The sequence below is a fragment of the Anabrus simplex genome, chromosome 7, assembly GCF_040414725.1.
Source record: "Anabrus simplex isolate iqAnaSimp1 chromosome 7, ASM4041472v1, whole genome shotgun sequence".
NCBI classification, from domain to species: Eukaryota; Metazoa; Arthropoda; class Insecta; order Orthoptera; family Tettigoniidae; genus Anabrus; species Anabrus simplex.
Window position 1 is genome coordinate 178,380,363 of NC_090271.1, and position 16,896 is coordinate 178,397,258.

The 16,896-nt window shown below is 40.3% G+C and overlaps 1 protein-coding gene across 1 annotated transcript in view; it reads right to left on the reverse strand.

Annotated features, from left to right (window-relative positions):
• Positions 1-16,896, reverse strand: part of LOC136877769 (golgin subfamily A member 6-like protein 25) — a 123,075-nt gene that overhangs the window by 69,780 nt on the left and 36,399 nt on the right. Inside the window, exon 4 of the mRNA XM_068228740.1 lies at positions 7,902-7,991. Within this exon, the coding sequence (XP_068084841.1) occupies positions 7,902-7,991 (90 nt within the window). The remainder of the gene's footprint in view (positions 1-7,901; positions 7,992-16,896) is intronic.

The following is a 16,896-nucleotide window of genomic DNA, read 5'->3' on the forward strand; positions in this document are numbered from 1 at the left end:
AGCATTAAAAGACAAGAATTTCATTATGTTCCATATTGAACTGAGTTCACAATTAAATTGAAAGAAATGCAAGTGCCCCACACAAGAGTACGTCAGCCATGGAAACATGATAAGAGCCCACTAGTAGTGATGGTGGCTCTGGCATCATGAAGGTGGAATCCCCATGGGACGACAGGATCACTTCCTGGGCAACATGCCAGACCTAGTTTGAGACTGGATTGACATCCAAGAAGAGAGCACAAAACCTGATCGCTGCATTACGTGGGCAAGAGATGAAGATATGACGCAGCCCCCAGACATGTTTGACCTGTGAGGAGGTTGTGGAAGTACTCGACGGGAACTGTGGCATCCACCAACTGAGAGCCGTGTACCGAGTCCAGAGAAGACTTAGCATGCTGATAGAATGCTGCCGGTATTCAACACCAAAAGTGAGTGACCAGGTGACGACCACAACCACTAATGACAATACACAAGCACTGTTTATCTTGTTTACAAACAAGTTGTGATAGTAAAATTCTGTGCAAGACTGTAGGAATTAAAACATTAACAAAATTTTGTTCTAGTATGGTAAGGATTTTAATTTCTGGTGTCACAGGCCTTCACGCAAAATATGGTTGCTTCCAGTGTTAGAGGAAACAAGGAAAGCAGAAAGGGAAAGATAGAATGTATTATAGACAATTTGATTCTTTGGTTAAGATGGAATATATGAGTGGGGAGTGGTTAATAGTGGTTTTCTCTTATATTTAAAGTAATTAATGTGAAACGTGGAAACTGCCTAGCATTAGAATATTATGGCATTATGTTGTTATATAGCCTGCCTGGTAGCCATGATTGTTAGGGTATCATGTCTTTATGGTCTTACACAGTGGTTAGTAGGTTTGAGTCCCATTGGTGAAAAATAGTTTCACCAGCAGAATTTTGACTGCCAAGTGGTGGTATACAATTCCTAAACAGTAGACTTCAAGGCATAACCCTGGGCTCAGTTCCAACCTCTCCGCAGTGTTCATATGGAGTGAGGGAGAATGATGCTGTTGATGGTGATTCACCCATCGGATGAGGACATAAAGCCTTGGACAGACCCTTTGGTGTTATTCGTTGAGAGGAGGCTATGGACTGACTCCATGTATAATCTGCCCACCTCATTAGTATCATCACATACTACACAACACAAAACATGGAGTCATCACACTAGACATAAAAACACATATACGGTGCTTGTGTAATGACCTTTGCCTGTGGAAAAAGGAGAAACTAACTCCCTGTCCAAAGTTGGTGAGCACAAATAAGAGATCATAAATGGCTCATCTTCATGGCCAAGGACTCACATCAACAGTCTGACGATGATGATGATGATGATGATGAATATTATTATTATTGTTGTTTAAAGGGGCCTAACATCTAGGTCATTGGCCCCTAACAGTACGAGGTGTAACAAAATGCAAATTAAAACTTCAAAATGTATCCACTGATAAGAATCTAAAAGAAATAGTGATGAGAAAATTATCATGAAACAGGAACAATCAGTGGATCCAATTCACAATGTCTTAATTACTAGGATGAGGCTTATTATCTAAAAGGGTCCAAAATCCAGGTCATCGACCCCTCATAATAGCACTAATCACTGGTAAAGCAGAATCATGGTGTTCCTCCTGTGTTTCTTGAATGGTGGTACTGATCAGAGGCCATTCAACCCACGGCATGTCATACACAATGGCACCACTCACAGGTAACACAAAACCATGGTGTTCTGCACATAAGGATACTACTCACAAGCAACGAAGACCCATGGTGTTCCTCACATAGTGGGGCTAAACATGGGCGCCGGTATTCCCCACTTAGTAGAACTAATCACCGGCCACGTATACACATGGTGCTATATTTTTTCTTTTTTCCAAGATGGCGTCAGCGAGGGATGTAAGTGAAGATAGCTCCCAGTTCTCTTGTGAAATAATCGGGAATAAGTGTGGTGTAAAGAAGAAGCGAGTGAAGAATGGTATCCTGTGTGAAAAGTGTTTAATTTGGTACCATTTTGATTGTATGTGTAGAGCTGGTTTTGCTAAAAATGAAGATACCTGGACCTGTGTGAGCTGTGGCGAGAGCAATTTGAATAGCGGTAAAAAACCTAGGCCTACAACGGTCAACAAATCGCTGGCGTCTCATTCCTTGGAGGATGGAGGTAATGATAATGTACTTGTAATTCTCTCTTTATTGCAACAGGATTTACAAGTATTAAAAGCAGAGAATGAGATTTTAAAGGAGAAGGTACGTTTTCTGGAATCGAAAGTACCGGTACCAGTAAACACTCAGAACACAGGTAGCTCCGTGAATTCTAGCGTGTGGTGTCAATTTGCTTCAGATTCTAGGAGGAAAAGTGTAAAATAAGGAAAACTTTGTAATTGACACCAAAAGTAGATTTTCAGCCCTGAGGGAAGTAAGCGATACGCAAGTACTTATCCATATGGGAAGCAGTCAAATGTATAGTGCAAAATCCGTTATAAGAAGCAGCAAATTTAGGCCTAAAATCCCACACAGTGCACCGACGAAAGTGTCGAACATTCTTATATTTGGTGATAGCCAGGCGAGGGGAATTGTGGAGAAAACAAACAATGAAGATATTGCAGCATCGGCCGTCATCTATCCTGGGGCCCCAATCAAGAAGGTATAGGAAAACACGGAACAGGCAGCAAGAAATCTCGGAAGTCGTGATGCAGTAGTGATCATCAACGGGACGAACGACGTAGCTCACAACGACGCTAAGAATGTCATTTCTAAACTCAAATGTACACTAGGTAAGCTGACTCACACTAACATCTTTGTAGTGAACGTGCCCCACAGGCATGATTTGATTAGAGACTTATGTGTGAACACTGAAGTGGACAAAGTTAATACAGATATGGTTAAAATTTGTAAACATTTTCATAATAGACAGGTAATTGATAGCAGCAGTTTCAAGAGACACTGTTACACAAAGCATGGCCTTCATCTAAACAATTCTGGTAAACAAAAGATAGCAAATATTGTTCTAGATTTTATTAATTTTAAGATATGTACTGTAAAAAAGGCAACTCCCTTGAGTTATAATACTGACCAGGAAAACTAGTAGAAAGAGCCAGCTGTACTTCAAGCTGGCTCAGTCAACTAGAAAATGAAACTCAGGAAAGTACGGAATTTCAAGTTACCCAATTGCAACAGTCAAGTTTTAGGTAGGAAGGGGATCTGAGATTGCCCTTGATAAACTGTCAGAGTGTAGTAAATAAACAATTAAAATTCGGTACATTGATGGAATCTTATGAGACTGATGTGGTGATAGGAGTAGAATCGTGGTTGAGAGAAGGGGTGGGTAATAGAGAAGTATTTCCAGAAGGGTACACAGTCTATCGTAGAGACCGAGGAGATAAAAAGGGAGGCGGGGTGTTTATTCTGGTGAAGGAAAGTTATTGTTCACATGAATGGTTTACCGATGAAAGGGATGAAATATTAGCGATAAAATTAGTTTGTGATAATATGAAGGAGGTGGGAATTATTGGAAGAGAGGAAAGAGACATGGAAATATTTGAGAAAATAATAGATTATACTCATAAAAACAATAATAATGATATGGTAATAATTGGGGGAGATCTAAACTAGCCTGAAGTTGAATGGAATGGAGCTGCAAGTAATAATAATAATTTCGTGTGGCTATTTCTAGCCAAGTACAGCCCTTGTAAGGCAGACCCTCCAATGAGGGTGGGCAGCATCTGCGATTTGTAGGTAACTGCGTGTTATTGTGGTGGAGGATAATGTTATGTGTGGTGTGTGAGTTGCAGGGATGTTGGAGACAACACAGATACCCAGCCCCCTGGCCACTGGAATTAACCAATGAAGGTTAAAAAACCCCGACCCGGCCGGGAATCGAACCCGGGACCCTCTGAACCAAAGGCCAGTTCGCTTACCATTCAGCCAACGAGTCGGACGGAGCTGCAAGTGAAACCTATGAACAGAAACTGGCAAATAAGTTAATTTGGGAGGGAGGATTTACACAAGTAGTACAAGAACCGACTCATCTCAATAACTTACTAGATGTATTCTTACCAAGCTCAATAGCTGCAGTCGCTTAAGTGCGGCCAGTATCCAGTATTCGGGAGATAGTGGGTTCGAACCCCACTGTCGGCAGCCCTGAAAATGGTTTTCCGTGGTTTCCCATTTTCATACCAGGCAAATGCTAGGGCTGTACCTTAATTAAGGCCACGGCCGCTTCCTTCCCACTCCTAGCCCTTTCCTCTTCCATCGTCGCCATAGGACCTATCTGTGTCGGTGCGACGTAAAGCAATTAGCAAAGATGTATTCTTGGTTAAACCATGGGAAATTGTTGATAAAACTGAGGTAACTGAAGGAATAGGTGACCATAAGGCTGTAATAATGGATGTAGGACTCGTACCAAAAAGGCTTAATAAGAGGGTCACACAAGACAAGAAATTGTACAGAAAAACTAAAGTTGATGAATTTGGGACTTACCTTAAATCACAATTCAGTTGTTGGATAAGTGAAGGGAATAATGTGGATACACTTTGGGCTAAATTTAAAGGAATCATTTGGGAAGGAGAGAAGAGACTTGTACCTATTAAGAAGGGTAAAATAACCTCAGACCCTGTTTATTATACAAGGGAAATAAGAAAATTAAAAAGACAATGTAGAATAGTAAACAGGAAAATCAAAGAGGGTAGGAAGAGTAGAGAAACTAGAAAACAGCTAATGAGGCAACTGAATAGAGTGAAAAAGGAAGCAAAAGAGAATTACGGTATATGAATGGCATACTTCAAGAGGGTAATGACCACAAAGGGAAATGGAAAAGGCTGTATTCATATATCAGGAATCAAAAAGGAAAAGGAATCCAAATTCCTACAATGGTGGGAACAGGGGGTGAACACTATTTAACAGATACTGAGAAAGCAAACCTATTTAGTAGGGAATTTGAGATTCAGTAGATGATTGTCAGGAGTTGGAAACCGAAACAGAAGAGAAAGGGAGAGACACAGAGGAAAACAAGAAGCTTCTCATTCACAAATGAAGATATTTTCAGAGAAATCCAACGGCTTCAGAAAGAAAAAGCAGCAGGAAGTGATCAAATTACTGGGGAGGTGTTAAAGACAATGGGGTGGTACATAGTGCCTTATTTAAAATTTCTCTTTGACTATGTCATAAATAATAGTGTAATACCAAACGAATGGAAGGAATCTATAATAATACCCATTTATAAAGGAAAGGGTGATAAAAGGAAACCAGAGAACTACAGACCAATCAGCCTGACCAGTATAGTTTGTAAAATACTGGAGAGTTTAATATCAAAGTACATCAGAGGGATATGTGATGATAAAAATTGGTTCATGAGGTGCCAGTATGGATTTAGAAAGAAATTTTCTTGTGAGGCACAACTGGTGGGATTTCAGCAGAACATATCAGATCAATTGGATTCAGGAGGCCAGTTAGATTGCATAGCCATAGATCTTTTCAAAGCCTTTGATAGAGTGGAACATGGAATATTATTAAAGAAATTGGAAGGAATAGGATTGGACGTACGGGTTACACGTTGGATAAAAACATTTCTAAATTCAAGGGTTCAGAAAGTCAAAGTAGGAAATAATGTATCACAGGAAGAGAAAGTTTGGAAGGGAATTGCACAGGGTAGTATAATCGGTCCGTTACTTTTCTTAATATACGTACATGATTTAAGAAATAATATAACATCAAAAATCAGATTGTATGCAGATGACATAATTGTTTATAGGGAAATAAATAACATTGAGGATTGTTCAGAATTACAAAGGAACCTTGAGAGTATCCAGCAATGGGTTGAAGAGAATAATATGAAGGTTAATGGAGGCAAATCAACCACTACAACATTTACAAAACGGAGTTTTAAAACTGAATTTGAATATACTTTGGATGAGGTAGTTATCTCAAAAGATGGCAAGTGCAAATACTTAGGTGTGAGATTTGAAAGTAATATGCACTGAAGGTCATGTGGATGACATTGTTGGGAATGCATACAGATCGTTACATGTCATAATGAGGCTACTTAAAGGATGCAACGAAGAATTAAAAGAGAAAAGTTACTTAAGTATGGTTCGTCCATTATTGGAATATGCAAACAGTGTTTGGGATCCTCACCAAGAATACCTAATAAAAAAAATAGATAGTGTGCAGAGGAAAGCAGCAAGATTTGTAATAGGGGATTTCAGGAGAAAGAGTAGTGTATCAGAAATGTTAAAGGAACTTGGGTGGGAAACTTTAAGTAAGAGAAGGGAGAAAACTAGACTTATAGGATTATATAGAGCCTATACAGGAGAAGAAGCATGGGGAGTTATCCATAAGAGACTTCAGTTGGAAAATAATTATATTGGCAGGACTGACCACAAATATAAAATTAGAAGGAATTTCAGCAGAAGCGATTGGGGTAAATTTTCATTCATTGGGAAGGGTGTGAAGGAGTGGAACAGTTTACCAGGGGTAGTGTTTGATCCTTTTCCAAAATCTGTACAGATATTCAAGAAGAGAATAAACAGCAACAGAGAAAATAAATGAAATGTTAGTGGGCATTCGACCAGTGCAGGTTAATGTAATTAAAAAATGTGTGTGAATAAATTAATTCCATCCCCTGGTCTAAGGAGTTTGGACAGCCAAAGTAGGGGACTGCCTGTAGGGGTGAAGTACAGTGGGGACTTCGAGGGCCCTGGGACCACTACGGTAGCTGTGAAGACCCTTCAGGAACTCTGAAAAGTGGTGGCAAAAGGGGCTCCGGTTTTAAGACGCAGCAGGTCATTATGCTACTTAGGTTCCAGAATGGGTAAAAAAATAAATTAAATAAATGTAAGGTAAATTTTAATCTTATACCAGTTGTACAGTATCATTTGAAGTAATTCCACATACTGTATATCAGTTGACTATATTTATGAGAAGTACAGGAGATATTATAAGTAGAATTTTGTAAACAATATAAATTTATTACGGATGAGCTGTGTGTTTAATAGAAAAATTGTTATTGTAAATTGTATAACATTGTATTTTGGGAAAATTTTCTTCTCTTGTTAATTTAATATTTAGTGCTTGACAATAATGTATTTTAGTGTACCATATGCCACTGAGGTAGACACCTCATTTGCAAATAAAGAGATTTTGATTTGATTTGATTTGATTTGATTTGATTTGATCACACATTATGGTAATGCCTACAGGCAACACAAACCCATAGTGTTCCACATATAATGGTATTACTCTCAGACAATGCAGACCCATGGCTTTCATCACAGTGGTACTTATCAATGGTACCAATCAAACCCGTGGTTTTTCTCATAAAGTGGTGCCAACCATAGGGAACGAAGACCCATGGTGTTCCTTAAAAAGTGGTACTACTCATAGGTCACACAGACTCATTCTGAACACAGTGAACCGACCAATGGAATGCACACAATGAAACTTATCACAAACAACGCCCAGACTCCTAGTGTTTCTCGCATGATGGTACTGTATCTATGTGTCGTAGACCCATGGTTTTACTCGCAAGGTAGTACTAGTCACAAGTAACATCGACCCATGGGTTTCTGCATTTAATGGTACTAATCACAAGTAATAACGTGGTTCTAATGTCATCATCCCTTGGTTGCCCCTTTTAGTTGCCTCTTACAACAGGCAGGGGATACCGTAAGTGTATTCTTCACCTGTGTCCCCCACCCACAGGGGTCATCCAACAGTCTGGGCATTACAAACTTCTATTATGTTACACTGTAAAGACTATATTCTTGTTTTCATAAAATGAGACTTTCAATACACATTTCAGAGAATTATGTTGACCATAAGGATTAATTAACAAATACAAATTGCCACAAGGAATACAAATGGCATAAAAAGAAGCATTAAAAACTCACCTGTTCATCACGGGCAATTAGTTTGTCTTCAAGTTTTTGTATTGTCTCTCTCTGTTCCTTCAGCAGTTCATTTTCAGATGGCAGAGAACTCTAGAATGTGTAAAACACTTTTAAAGACATTCTAAAGATTTGTTTAACAGAATTAACAGTTGCAAATAAAATTACACCTTTCATGTTATACATTTTATTTATAAGAACTTCAGTGGACATAAGGAATTTTATCAGCAGCTTTCATTTTCAAATTAATGAAATAATTCAATTTTTCTTAAACATCACACAGACATGTAGATGATAAAACTTACACTGTCTGACAGAGCAAATGCAACACCAAGAAGGAGTGGTTCGAAAGGGATGAAAGTTGGGGAAAAAACAGAGACGGCACGGACGAATAATTGATGTTTATTTCAAACCGATATGCAGGTTACACAATGCGCAGGGCATTGACTCAGTAGGATGTAGGACCACCGCGAGCGGCGATGCACGCAGAAACACATCGAGGTACAGAGTCAATAAGAGCGCGGATGGTGTCCTGAGGGATGGTTCTCCATTCTCTGTCAACCATTTGCCACAGTTGGTCGTCCGTACGAGGCTGGGGCAGAGTTTGCAAACGGCGTCCAATGAGATCCCACACGTGTTCGATTGGTGAGAGATCCGGAGAGTACGCTGGCCACGGAAGCATCTGTACACCTCGTAGAGCCTGTTGGGAGATGCGAGCAGTGTGTGGGCGAGCATTATCCTGCTGAAACAGAGCATTGGGCAGCCCCTGAAGGTACGGGAGTGCCACCGGCCGCAGCACATGCTGCACGTAGCGGTGGGCATTTAACGTGCCTTGAATACGCACTAGAGGTGACGTGGAATCATACGCAATAGCGCCCCAAACCATGATGCCGCGTTGTCTAGCGGTAGGGCGCTCCACAGTTACTGCCGGATTTGACCTTTCTCCACGCCGATGCCACACTCATCTGCGGTGACTCTCACTGACAGAACAGAAGCGTGACTCATCGGAGAACACGACGTTCCGCCATTCTCTCATCCAAGTCGCTCTAGCCCGGCACCATGCCAGGCGTGTACGTCTATGCTGTGGAGTCAATGGTAGTCTTCTGAGCGGACGCCGGGAGTGCAGGCCTCCTTCAACCAATCGACGGGAAATTGTTCTGGTCTATATTGGAACAGCCATGGTGTCTTGCACATGCTGAAGAATAGCGGTTGACGTGGCGTGCGGGGCTGCCACCGCTTGGCGGCGGATGCGCCGATCCTCGCGTGCTGACGTCACTCGGGCTGCGCCTGGACCCCTCGCACATGCCACATGTCCCTGCGCCAACCATCTTCGCCACAGGCGCTGCACCGTGGACACATCCCTATGGGTATCGGCTGCGATTTGACGAAGCGACCAACTTGCCCTTCTTAGCCCGATCACCATACCCCTCGTAAAGTTGTCTGTCTGCTGGAAATGCCTCTGTTGATGGCGGCCTGGCATTCTTAGCTATACACGTGTCCTGTGGCACACGACAACACGTTCTACAATGACTGTCGGCTGAGAAATCACGGTACGAAGTGGGCCATTCGCCAACGCCATGTCCCATTTATCGTTCACTACTGCGCAGCACAGCAGCGCATTTCACATCATGAGCATACCTCAGTGACGTCAGTCTACCCTGCAATTGGCATAAAGTTCTGATCACTCCTTCTTGGTGTTGCATTTGCTCTGTCAGTCAGTGTAAATAGGAAAGTGATTCTGGAATTCTACTTTATGAAGAAAATAGATCAAAACCTCAAGTTTCAGGTATCAACAACAAATAAAGCAAAGCAAAGTCATCTCCATACAAGCCATGAAGGCCCTTGGAGGCGTGGAAGGTAAAGGCTTCCACTGTCCGTAACTTCGGCACTTGATGGGGTAGAGTGGTTAGCTCTACACCTGGCCGCCTTTGTCCCCAGGAATTAATCTGGTACTCATTTTTAGTATAGGATGAGTGAACCTCAAAACCATATGCACCTCCAGAATTGGAAATTTTGTTTCTTAAATTTTTCGACTTCCTGATGGGGAATCGAACCCACGTCCGTCCGGGTGAACCGAGCAAGCCTTTTAAAATTTTAAATAATACTTTCTAGACTTCTGCTAGGTCAACTGCATCTCAATAAATTTTATACCTCATATATAGTAACAAGTTTCTGGTACATGAACTTTGAGTGTTTTGAGAGAACAAAAATTAGTATAGCATTAATTATGTCTTGCAATAGAAATTAAATTCACCTACAGAAATATAATAGATTTGGTAGGCTATAAATTTCACATTAAAACAGTTGATGAAGGTATCACATGAATTTTATTTTTTTGATTTTATAATTTGCTTCACGTCGCACCGACACAGATAGGTTTTATGATGACTATGGGATGGGGGTGGGAAGGAAGCAGCTATGGCCTTAATTAAGGTACAGCCACATCATTTTCCTGGTGTGAAAATGGGAAAACCACAGAAGGTGGTGGTGGTTATTGTTTTAAGAGGAAGTACAACTGGAAAACCATCCTCTCTTAACACTAATCAGAGGGGAAAATGGAAAGGATCTGACACTTCAAAAAATGAAGGTATCAGCCAAAGAAAGACAAAGACCATGAATAGTGTGAAAATAAATTCTCCCTAGGCTTTGAATGCTCTAATACTGTTGTGGTCAGAATAGAACAAGAACTGACGAAGGAAGGTCAGATAGGGTGGATGAAAGTGAGAAGCCTGGTACAAGTAAGCGGAAGCAGCGCCAGGACTCAGCTAAATGCCCCGTGGTTACCAACCCATGCTCCTGAGTTGAGAGCACTTGGGGCCCCTCTTAGTAACCTCTTAGTAACCTCTTACAACAGGCAGGTAATATCATGGGTGTTATTCTACTGCCCCCACCCACAGGGGAAAGTATATGGAAAACCATCTTCAGAGTTGCTGACAGTGGGATTCAAACCCATTATCTCCTGAATGCAAGCTCACAGCTGCATGACCCTAACTGCAAGGCCAACTCACCTGAATCTATAGCACAGTGATCAGAAGGCCAGGCAAGTCATTAGAGCTAGCTAACAAGAGAGAAGGTTGCAAGAGAAGATCGACGATGAAATGGAAGAGGACACATGCTATATAGCTGGTATGTACTAAAGTTATAGTTTTTAAAGGTCATTTTCTGAAAGTGTTTTTAAATGCGTAAGAAAAATTTCTCGGTTTCTTTATGATGAAGAGAGTTTGTATAAAATTCAGAAGATTCAAACGTTCAGGGCTTCTTTATAATGTCATTATGCACTTACTGAAATAATATAATTGTGATAGGTAGCTATTAGGGATTTTATTAGAGATAAAAATAGAAAAAATTGCCAATTTTTTACTTCCAAATAAACATTCAAAAATCAGGAACTAATTCCTATACATATCTTAAAACCATTGCTTCAGTATCAAGCCAAGATATGCAGGAATAAATTGTGCAAATTTTCAAATGTGTAGCTGCATAGACTTTGAGAAAATGTTCCCAATCTAAAACAAGATTTAACATTGTAAGTATAAGGCATTCCATGTTTTGAATCAATTCAGTAACCCTTTTTCATCCAAGTTTTGATTGGTACAGCATCCCTTATCCAGCCAGCTCCGTGGTGTAGGAGTAGCGTGCCTGCCTCTCCCCCAGAGGCCCCGGGTTCGATTCCCAGCTAGGTCAGGGATTTTTCTCTCGACCTGAGGGCTGGTTCGAGTCCACTCAGCCTACGTGATTAGAATTGAGGAGCTACCTGATGGTGAGATGGTGGCCCTGGTCTCAAAAGCCCAGAATAACGGCCGAGAGGATGCGTCGTGCTGACCACTTGGCCCCTCGTAATCTGGAGGCCTTCGGGCTGAGCAGCGGTCGCTGGGCAGGCCAAAGCCCTTTGAAGGGTGTTAAGCGCCGTGGAGAGGGGTTTATCCCTTATCCCTTATTGCATGCAGTATTTAATACAAAATATTTTAGCTTTTTTTAAAAGTTGTATTTCTATGTGTTCTACCTGCCCAGATCTATCTCCAATGAGATATAGTGTGCAGACTGCATTGCATCTACTGGTATGGGCTAAATCAAGTTCCTAACATTTCTTGACCTAAGTCTTATCCATGACTTTGTCAATATGAAAGTGGCTGAAGTATGAGCAATGTTAGAAATGTAGTTCTAATGCAGCTAGTCCCTGTGATGAATGGAGTGAAAGTTTTTTTCATAGGACCAGTCTGTGTATGCATTTCAGTTGGCTTGGCAGAATAATATGTAACAACACCTCCTAAATCGGCAAGGAAAGCAACAGGGAGCTACCTCGCTCTGCATTTCCCTAATACACCTCTTCAGTGTTAGGCTACTTATGACAACTAATAGTGAATCTGTTAAGGTTCAAACCAGTCTCACACTGAAGACTCAACATGCATGTGCTCTATGCTAAGAATGTTAATTTCTGAGTTGAACTGTAAATGTAGCAAAGTGACTTTTCTGGAATTCTTTGGTGTACCTATTACCATTATTACTATTAGTATTGTTATTGCTATTAGGCCTGTATAGAATTATGATATCTGCTCATGATGCATTAAAAAATAAATGAATCTCACATTATTTACTTTTTTTACCGTTTTACACCTTCCTGTCTTGTTTCTTACTGCCTGTTCGTACCACCATTTAAGTATTTTTTCCACTGACAATAAAGCATTTTATTCACTATTTTCTGTGGTCCCTACTGATTCAGATGAGATTATGTGTATAACAGAAAAAAATTTTTTAAGTATTACAGATTAGTTTATGTATTAAAGGTTTAATATTATGTGTATATAAGAGTATAACCGAGTTGGACATCTTTGGTGCAGCACATCTTCCCAAGGACTGTAAGAGATGGAGACAAGTGACCAATAACCTCCTCCCAGACCATGATCCTCAGAATTGGGGAAACGATAAGAGAGATAGAGATGTGTGTATAGCCTATATATTATAGGTTATATTATATTTATTGCTTTTAAATACCTTTTATGAGTTCAAAAGTCATTCAGGAAATTTCTGGTTAAGGTTACATCATGCTTATCACTTATAAACAACTGTCTATGTTTTCCAAGTTGCTCAGGAAAACCCCAGTTGTGTGTGTGTCAATTTTAGTGACTCTGGAATCTTCATGTACAAAGGACATGTTGTATAATAGGTACTCTAGGGGTGGCGTGCACCAACCAAGAGTAAGTTCTACTTCTGTAGTAAAGTACTCTTGAAGTCAGCATTCAGCGACTTCCACATGAGAGTAAATTACTTCCGAAGTATTTTAGTCCTTTCAGATACTCCTGGACTAAATTACTACAAGAGTAAAATGTTGAAGAGCACCATCTTGTAGTATATTATTAAAGAAGTAAATAACGTACGAATATAGGTTAGAATTTACTCTCACGTCGTGCATGGAGTAAGCTAAGTCTAGACTTGTTGACTAATGATAATATCGTGCCGTATATGAGAGGAAAGACTTTTCAAATGTGTTTATGGATTACTTAGATTATATTGACGATCTCGACGCAGTAAACGATGGGAAATGTAATAGTGCGTAGGCCTACAGTGTGTGAAAGGCGATAGTCGTGTAATGTGAACACGGCGAGTTTCAGAAACGTTTTTGGTCTTAGGAAGGAATCCTTTACTTTCCTTCTAAATGTACTTGGAGATCACTTACAGCTGAATTCTTGTCTTAATTTTGTTGTATATCTAAAATTACAGTTGCTGTGTGCCCTACGAGTGTTTCGTACCGGAACATTTCAGTACAGTTGCCGGTGATCTAATTAACGTTTACCGCACAACTGCTAGCCGTATCTTTCATTGCGTGGTTAAAGCAGTAGTTGAGGCTAAGAGGGAGGTACGCCTGCAAATGATGATGATCGTTCGGAAAATAAAAGGATATTCTTCACGTTGGCAGGTTTCCACACTTGTGTCTCAGGAACGCAGGATGAGGAGCCATTCGGAACATCTCGGAACGCTTCGGCTCTCTTCGGTTCTGCGAACTATAGATGGGAGCGGCTCTTTTCGGTTCATGAACTAGGCTGGATTGGCTACCTGTGTCTCGGGAACTTCTGCTCGGGAACACAGGACGAGGAGCCACAATCCTCTTTGTGAGGAGCCATTCGGAACATCTCGGCTCTGTTCGGTTCCACTCGAGATGTGGCGCTTGCAGGCTGCTTAGCGCGGCACATTTTTAAGTATGAGATTCTAATCCCGTATAATTATTTCTTCTGGCTCAGAGATTGGCTGTTAGTGTTTGTTTCACCACTTTCCTCTTAAAAATATTCAGACAACGCACTGCACTTCCAACCACCGCAGAAACATACAATAGTGATTGCTAAGCCTCTGATCTTTTGGTGTTAAAAGGTTATTTTAGCTGCCTAAAAGACCCAAGTAGGTTCTTAAATACTTTTAGGCAGATTCAATTGTACGTATTTTAATATGTATCAATTAAAATACCATACTTATTTTGCTAATTGATAATAACCCCACACGTCGTGGGTGCAATTGACTGTGACTGCGCGCATATTCCCATTTATTGCCCTCTCGGTGACAACGGTGAACTTTCAGAAATCGGAAGAGGGTTTTTTTTCAATTTGCTTAACGTCGCACCGGCACAGATAGGTCTTATGGCAACGATAGGGCAGGAAAGGCCTAGGGATTGGGAAGCGACAGTGGCCTTAAGGTAGGGCCTACCTGCCTGGTGTGAAAATGGGAAAATTTTGCTGTGGATGTAGGCCATCTGTATGAAGAAACCGCCATCAGTTTTAATTTTTCCCCGCGTGTCCATGACTTTCTGCTTTGCTTCCTCTTTGCTTTTAAGTCCTTCTACAGAATCTTAACTTGCTTTTCACTGCATTTTCCGTCACTCGAAGCATTGAATTCTTTCGCCACGACTTTCCTTGAATTTCCTTTCTTATCCAGCATCTTTATGTTGTGTTTCTTACACCTTATATCCTTTGCATAGATGGTCATTATCTCTATTAACAAGCATTTATCTTTTTCGCTTACTTTTTTCCCCCGTTTCCTATCGCACATAACCTTATCTATTTGGATTTCTTTAAAGAAGATACACGAACACAGCATTACTCCGCGAGTAACGAACGCTACTTCTGTAGTAGTAACTAAAAGAGTAAATTGTACTTCAACTCCCCGACGTTACTTCCGGAGTAAATAACTCCCGTAGTAATTTACTTCTGTAGTATGGACTTCTTTAGTAAACGCTACTTCCGTAGTAATTTACTCCAAGATGGTGCACGCCACCCTAGGTGTTTCTAGATATCCTCAGGTTATATGCCATAGTGCCAAACTTGTTTCAAGACAATTCTACAACAGGAAATTAACAAGAATTTCTCTTTGTTATTGTAGAATCTTCCAGGTATCTTGTAGTAATACCATGTTGGCTAGAAACATAGCCAGTGTATATGAAGAGCGCTGAGAGAGTGCAGTGAGTAGTTGAAGGAGAGTTATGGAGTTGTGTTGAAACTGCTGCGACAGATCAATCGTGTTAAGTGTATTGCTCCTGATATAATGACACCACATGGCAGGTCATTCATAAACTACTATTTATTTTGCATGTGATCACTTCAGTGAATGAGTTGTAAGTCCAGACAGTCAGTTATTAATGCAGAGAACTATCATAGACCAGTCATACCATATAGACAATGCTTTGCAGATGGACTGTAAATTATTGTGTATATACTTCTAAATTATGCCTGCAGTATCTGCTGGGTGGATTGAGTAGCTCAGTGGTTGTTGTTGCCGGTCCCAAGCCCAGAAAAGAGAGGAGAGTTGGCTTACAGCCATAAAGTTACAGCCAGAAAATAAACATCTTGAGGCAATAAAGGGCACGACGGTTCCACATGTTAGTGGCGGTACCCCAACAGCATCTGCTTCACATGTTAGTGGCAGCTGAATAAATATCCTCTGCGTCTAACAACTGTAGTTGTAAATTGGAGCTTGCTCCACTTAAGGTTGATAGCCTTTGATAGTCAGATATGGAAAAGTTTTTTAGTAAAAGAATTCCACCATCCAACCCCTTAAGGGTGGAGAAGACTACATCGGATTTGGTGAGTAGTTACCTAAAAGACAAGAATGAATATGAACACTCAAAAGTACATATATCTAACCAAACATACAAACATAGAATCAAACATAAGCATATTAACTACATTGAGATGCTCAATACAAACTCCTTACTGAAAACCAGAAAGCTAAAGAACTTCACAGATGAATTAGATAGGCAAAATATTCTTGTGGTATTCTTGTGGTAGAGCTCCAAGAAATGAAAAATTTAAACAGAAGATCCGTTTGAACCTCAAGGTTATAGAGTGTACAATGGGAAGCCAGACCAAAGGGTCATGAAACATTGCCCCCAATTTCATAGAGGATTTATAGTAAATTTGAAAATAATAGATTCCGTAATTGATTTTAAATCCATCTCACTGAGAATTGCAATTCTAACTTTACAAACCACAAACAAACTTTACACCATCATAAATGCTCATGCCCCTACCAATGAAAAAAATTTCCTAACAAAAACTTTGCAAGAAGTCGATAATTTCTGGGGTCTCCTTGATCAGACAATGAATTATATAAATATGAATAACATCAAGATCCTTATAGGGGACTTTAACGCTCAACTGGGTAAGGAAAAGAAATATTGAGACATAGTACGAAAGTGGGCTCCTCTTAAATATACTAACAGGAATGGCCAAAGACTCATAGAAATTTGCAGAACCCATGGACTAATCTCCAAATCTACATATTTTAAAAGAAAACCACACAAACTTAAAACTTGGAAACATCCTGATTGGACAAAAGGAGAATGGCAGCTAGACCATGTACGTATGGACAAATTCTTTCACAAGGAAATCCACAATGTCAAAGTTCTAAGGGGAACAGACACTGGTTCAGTTCATTACTTAATTAAAATATAGATTAAATTTACTCCATTAAGAAGAAAAAGACAAAATAGAGTTGGAGAGAAAAGAACATACGA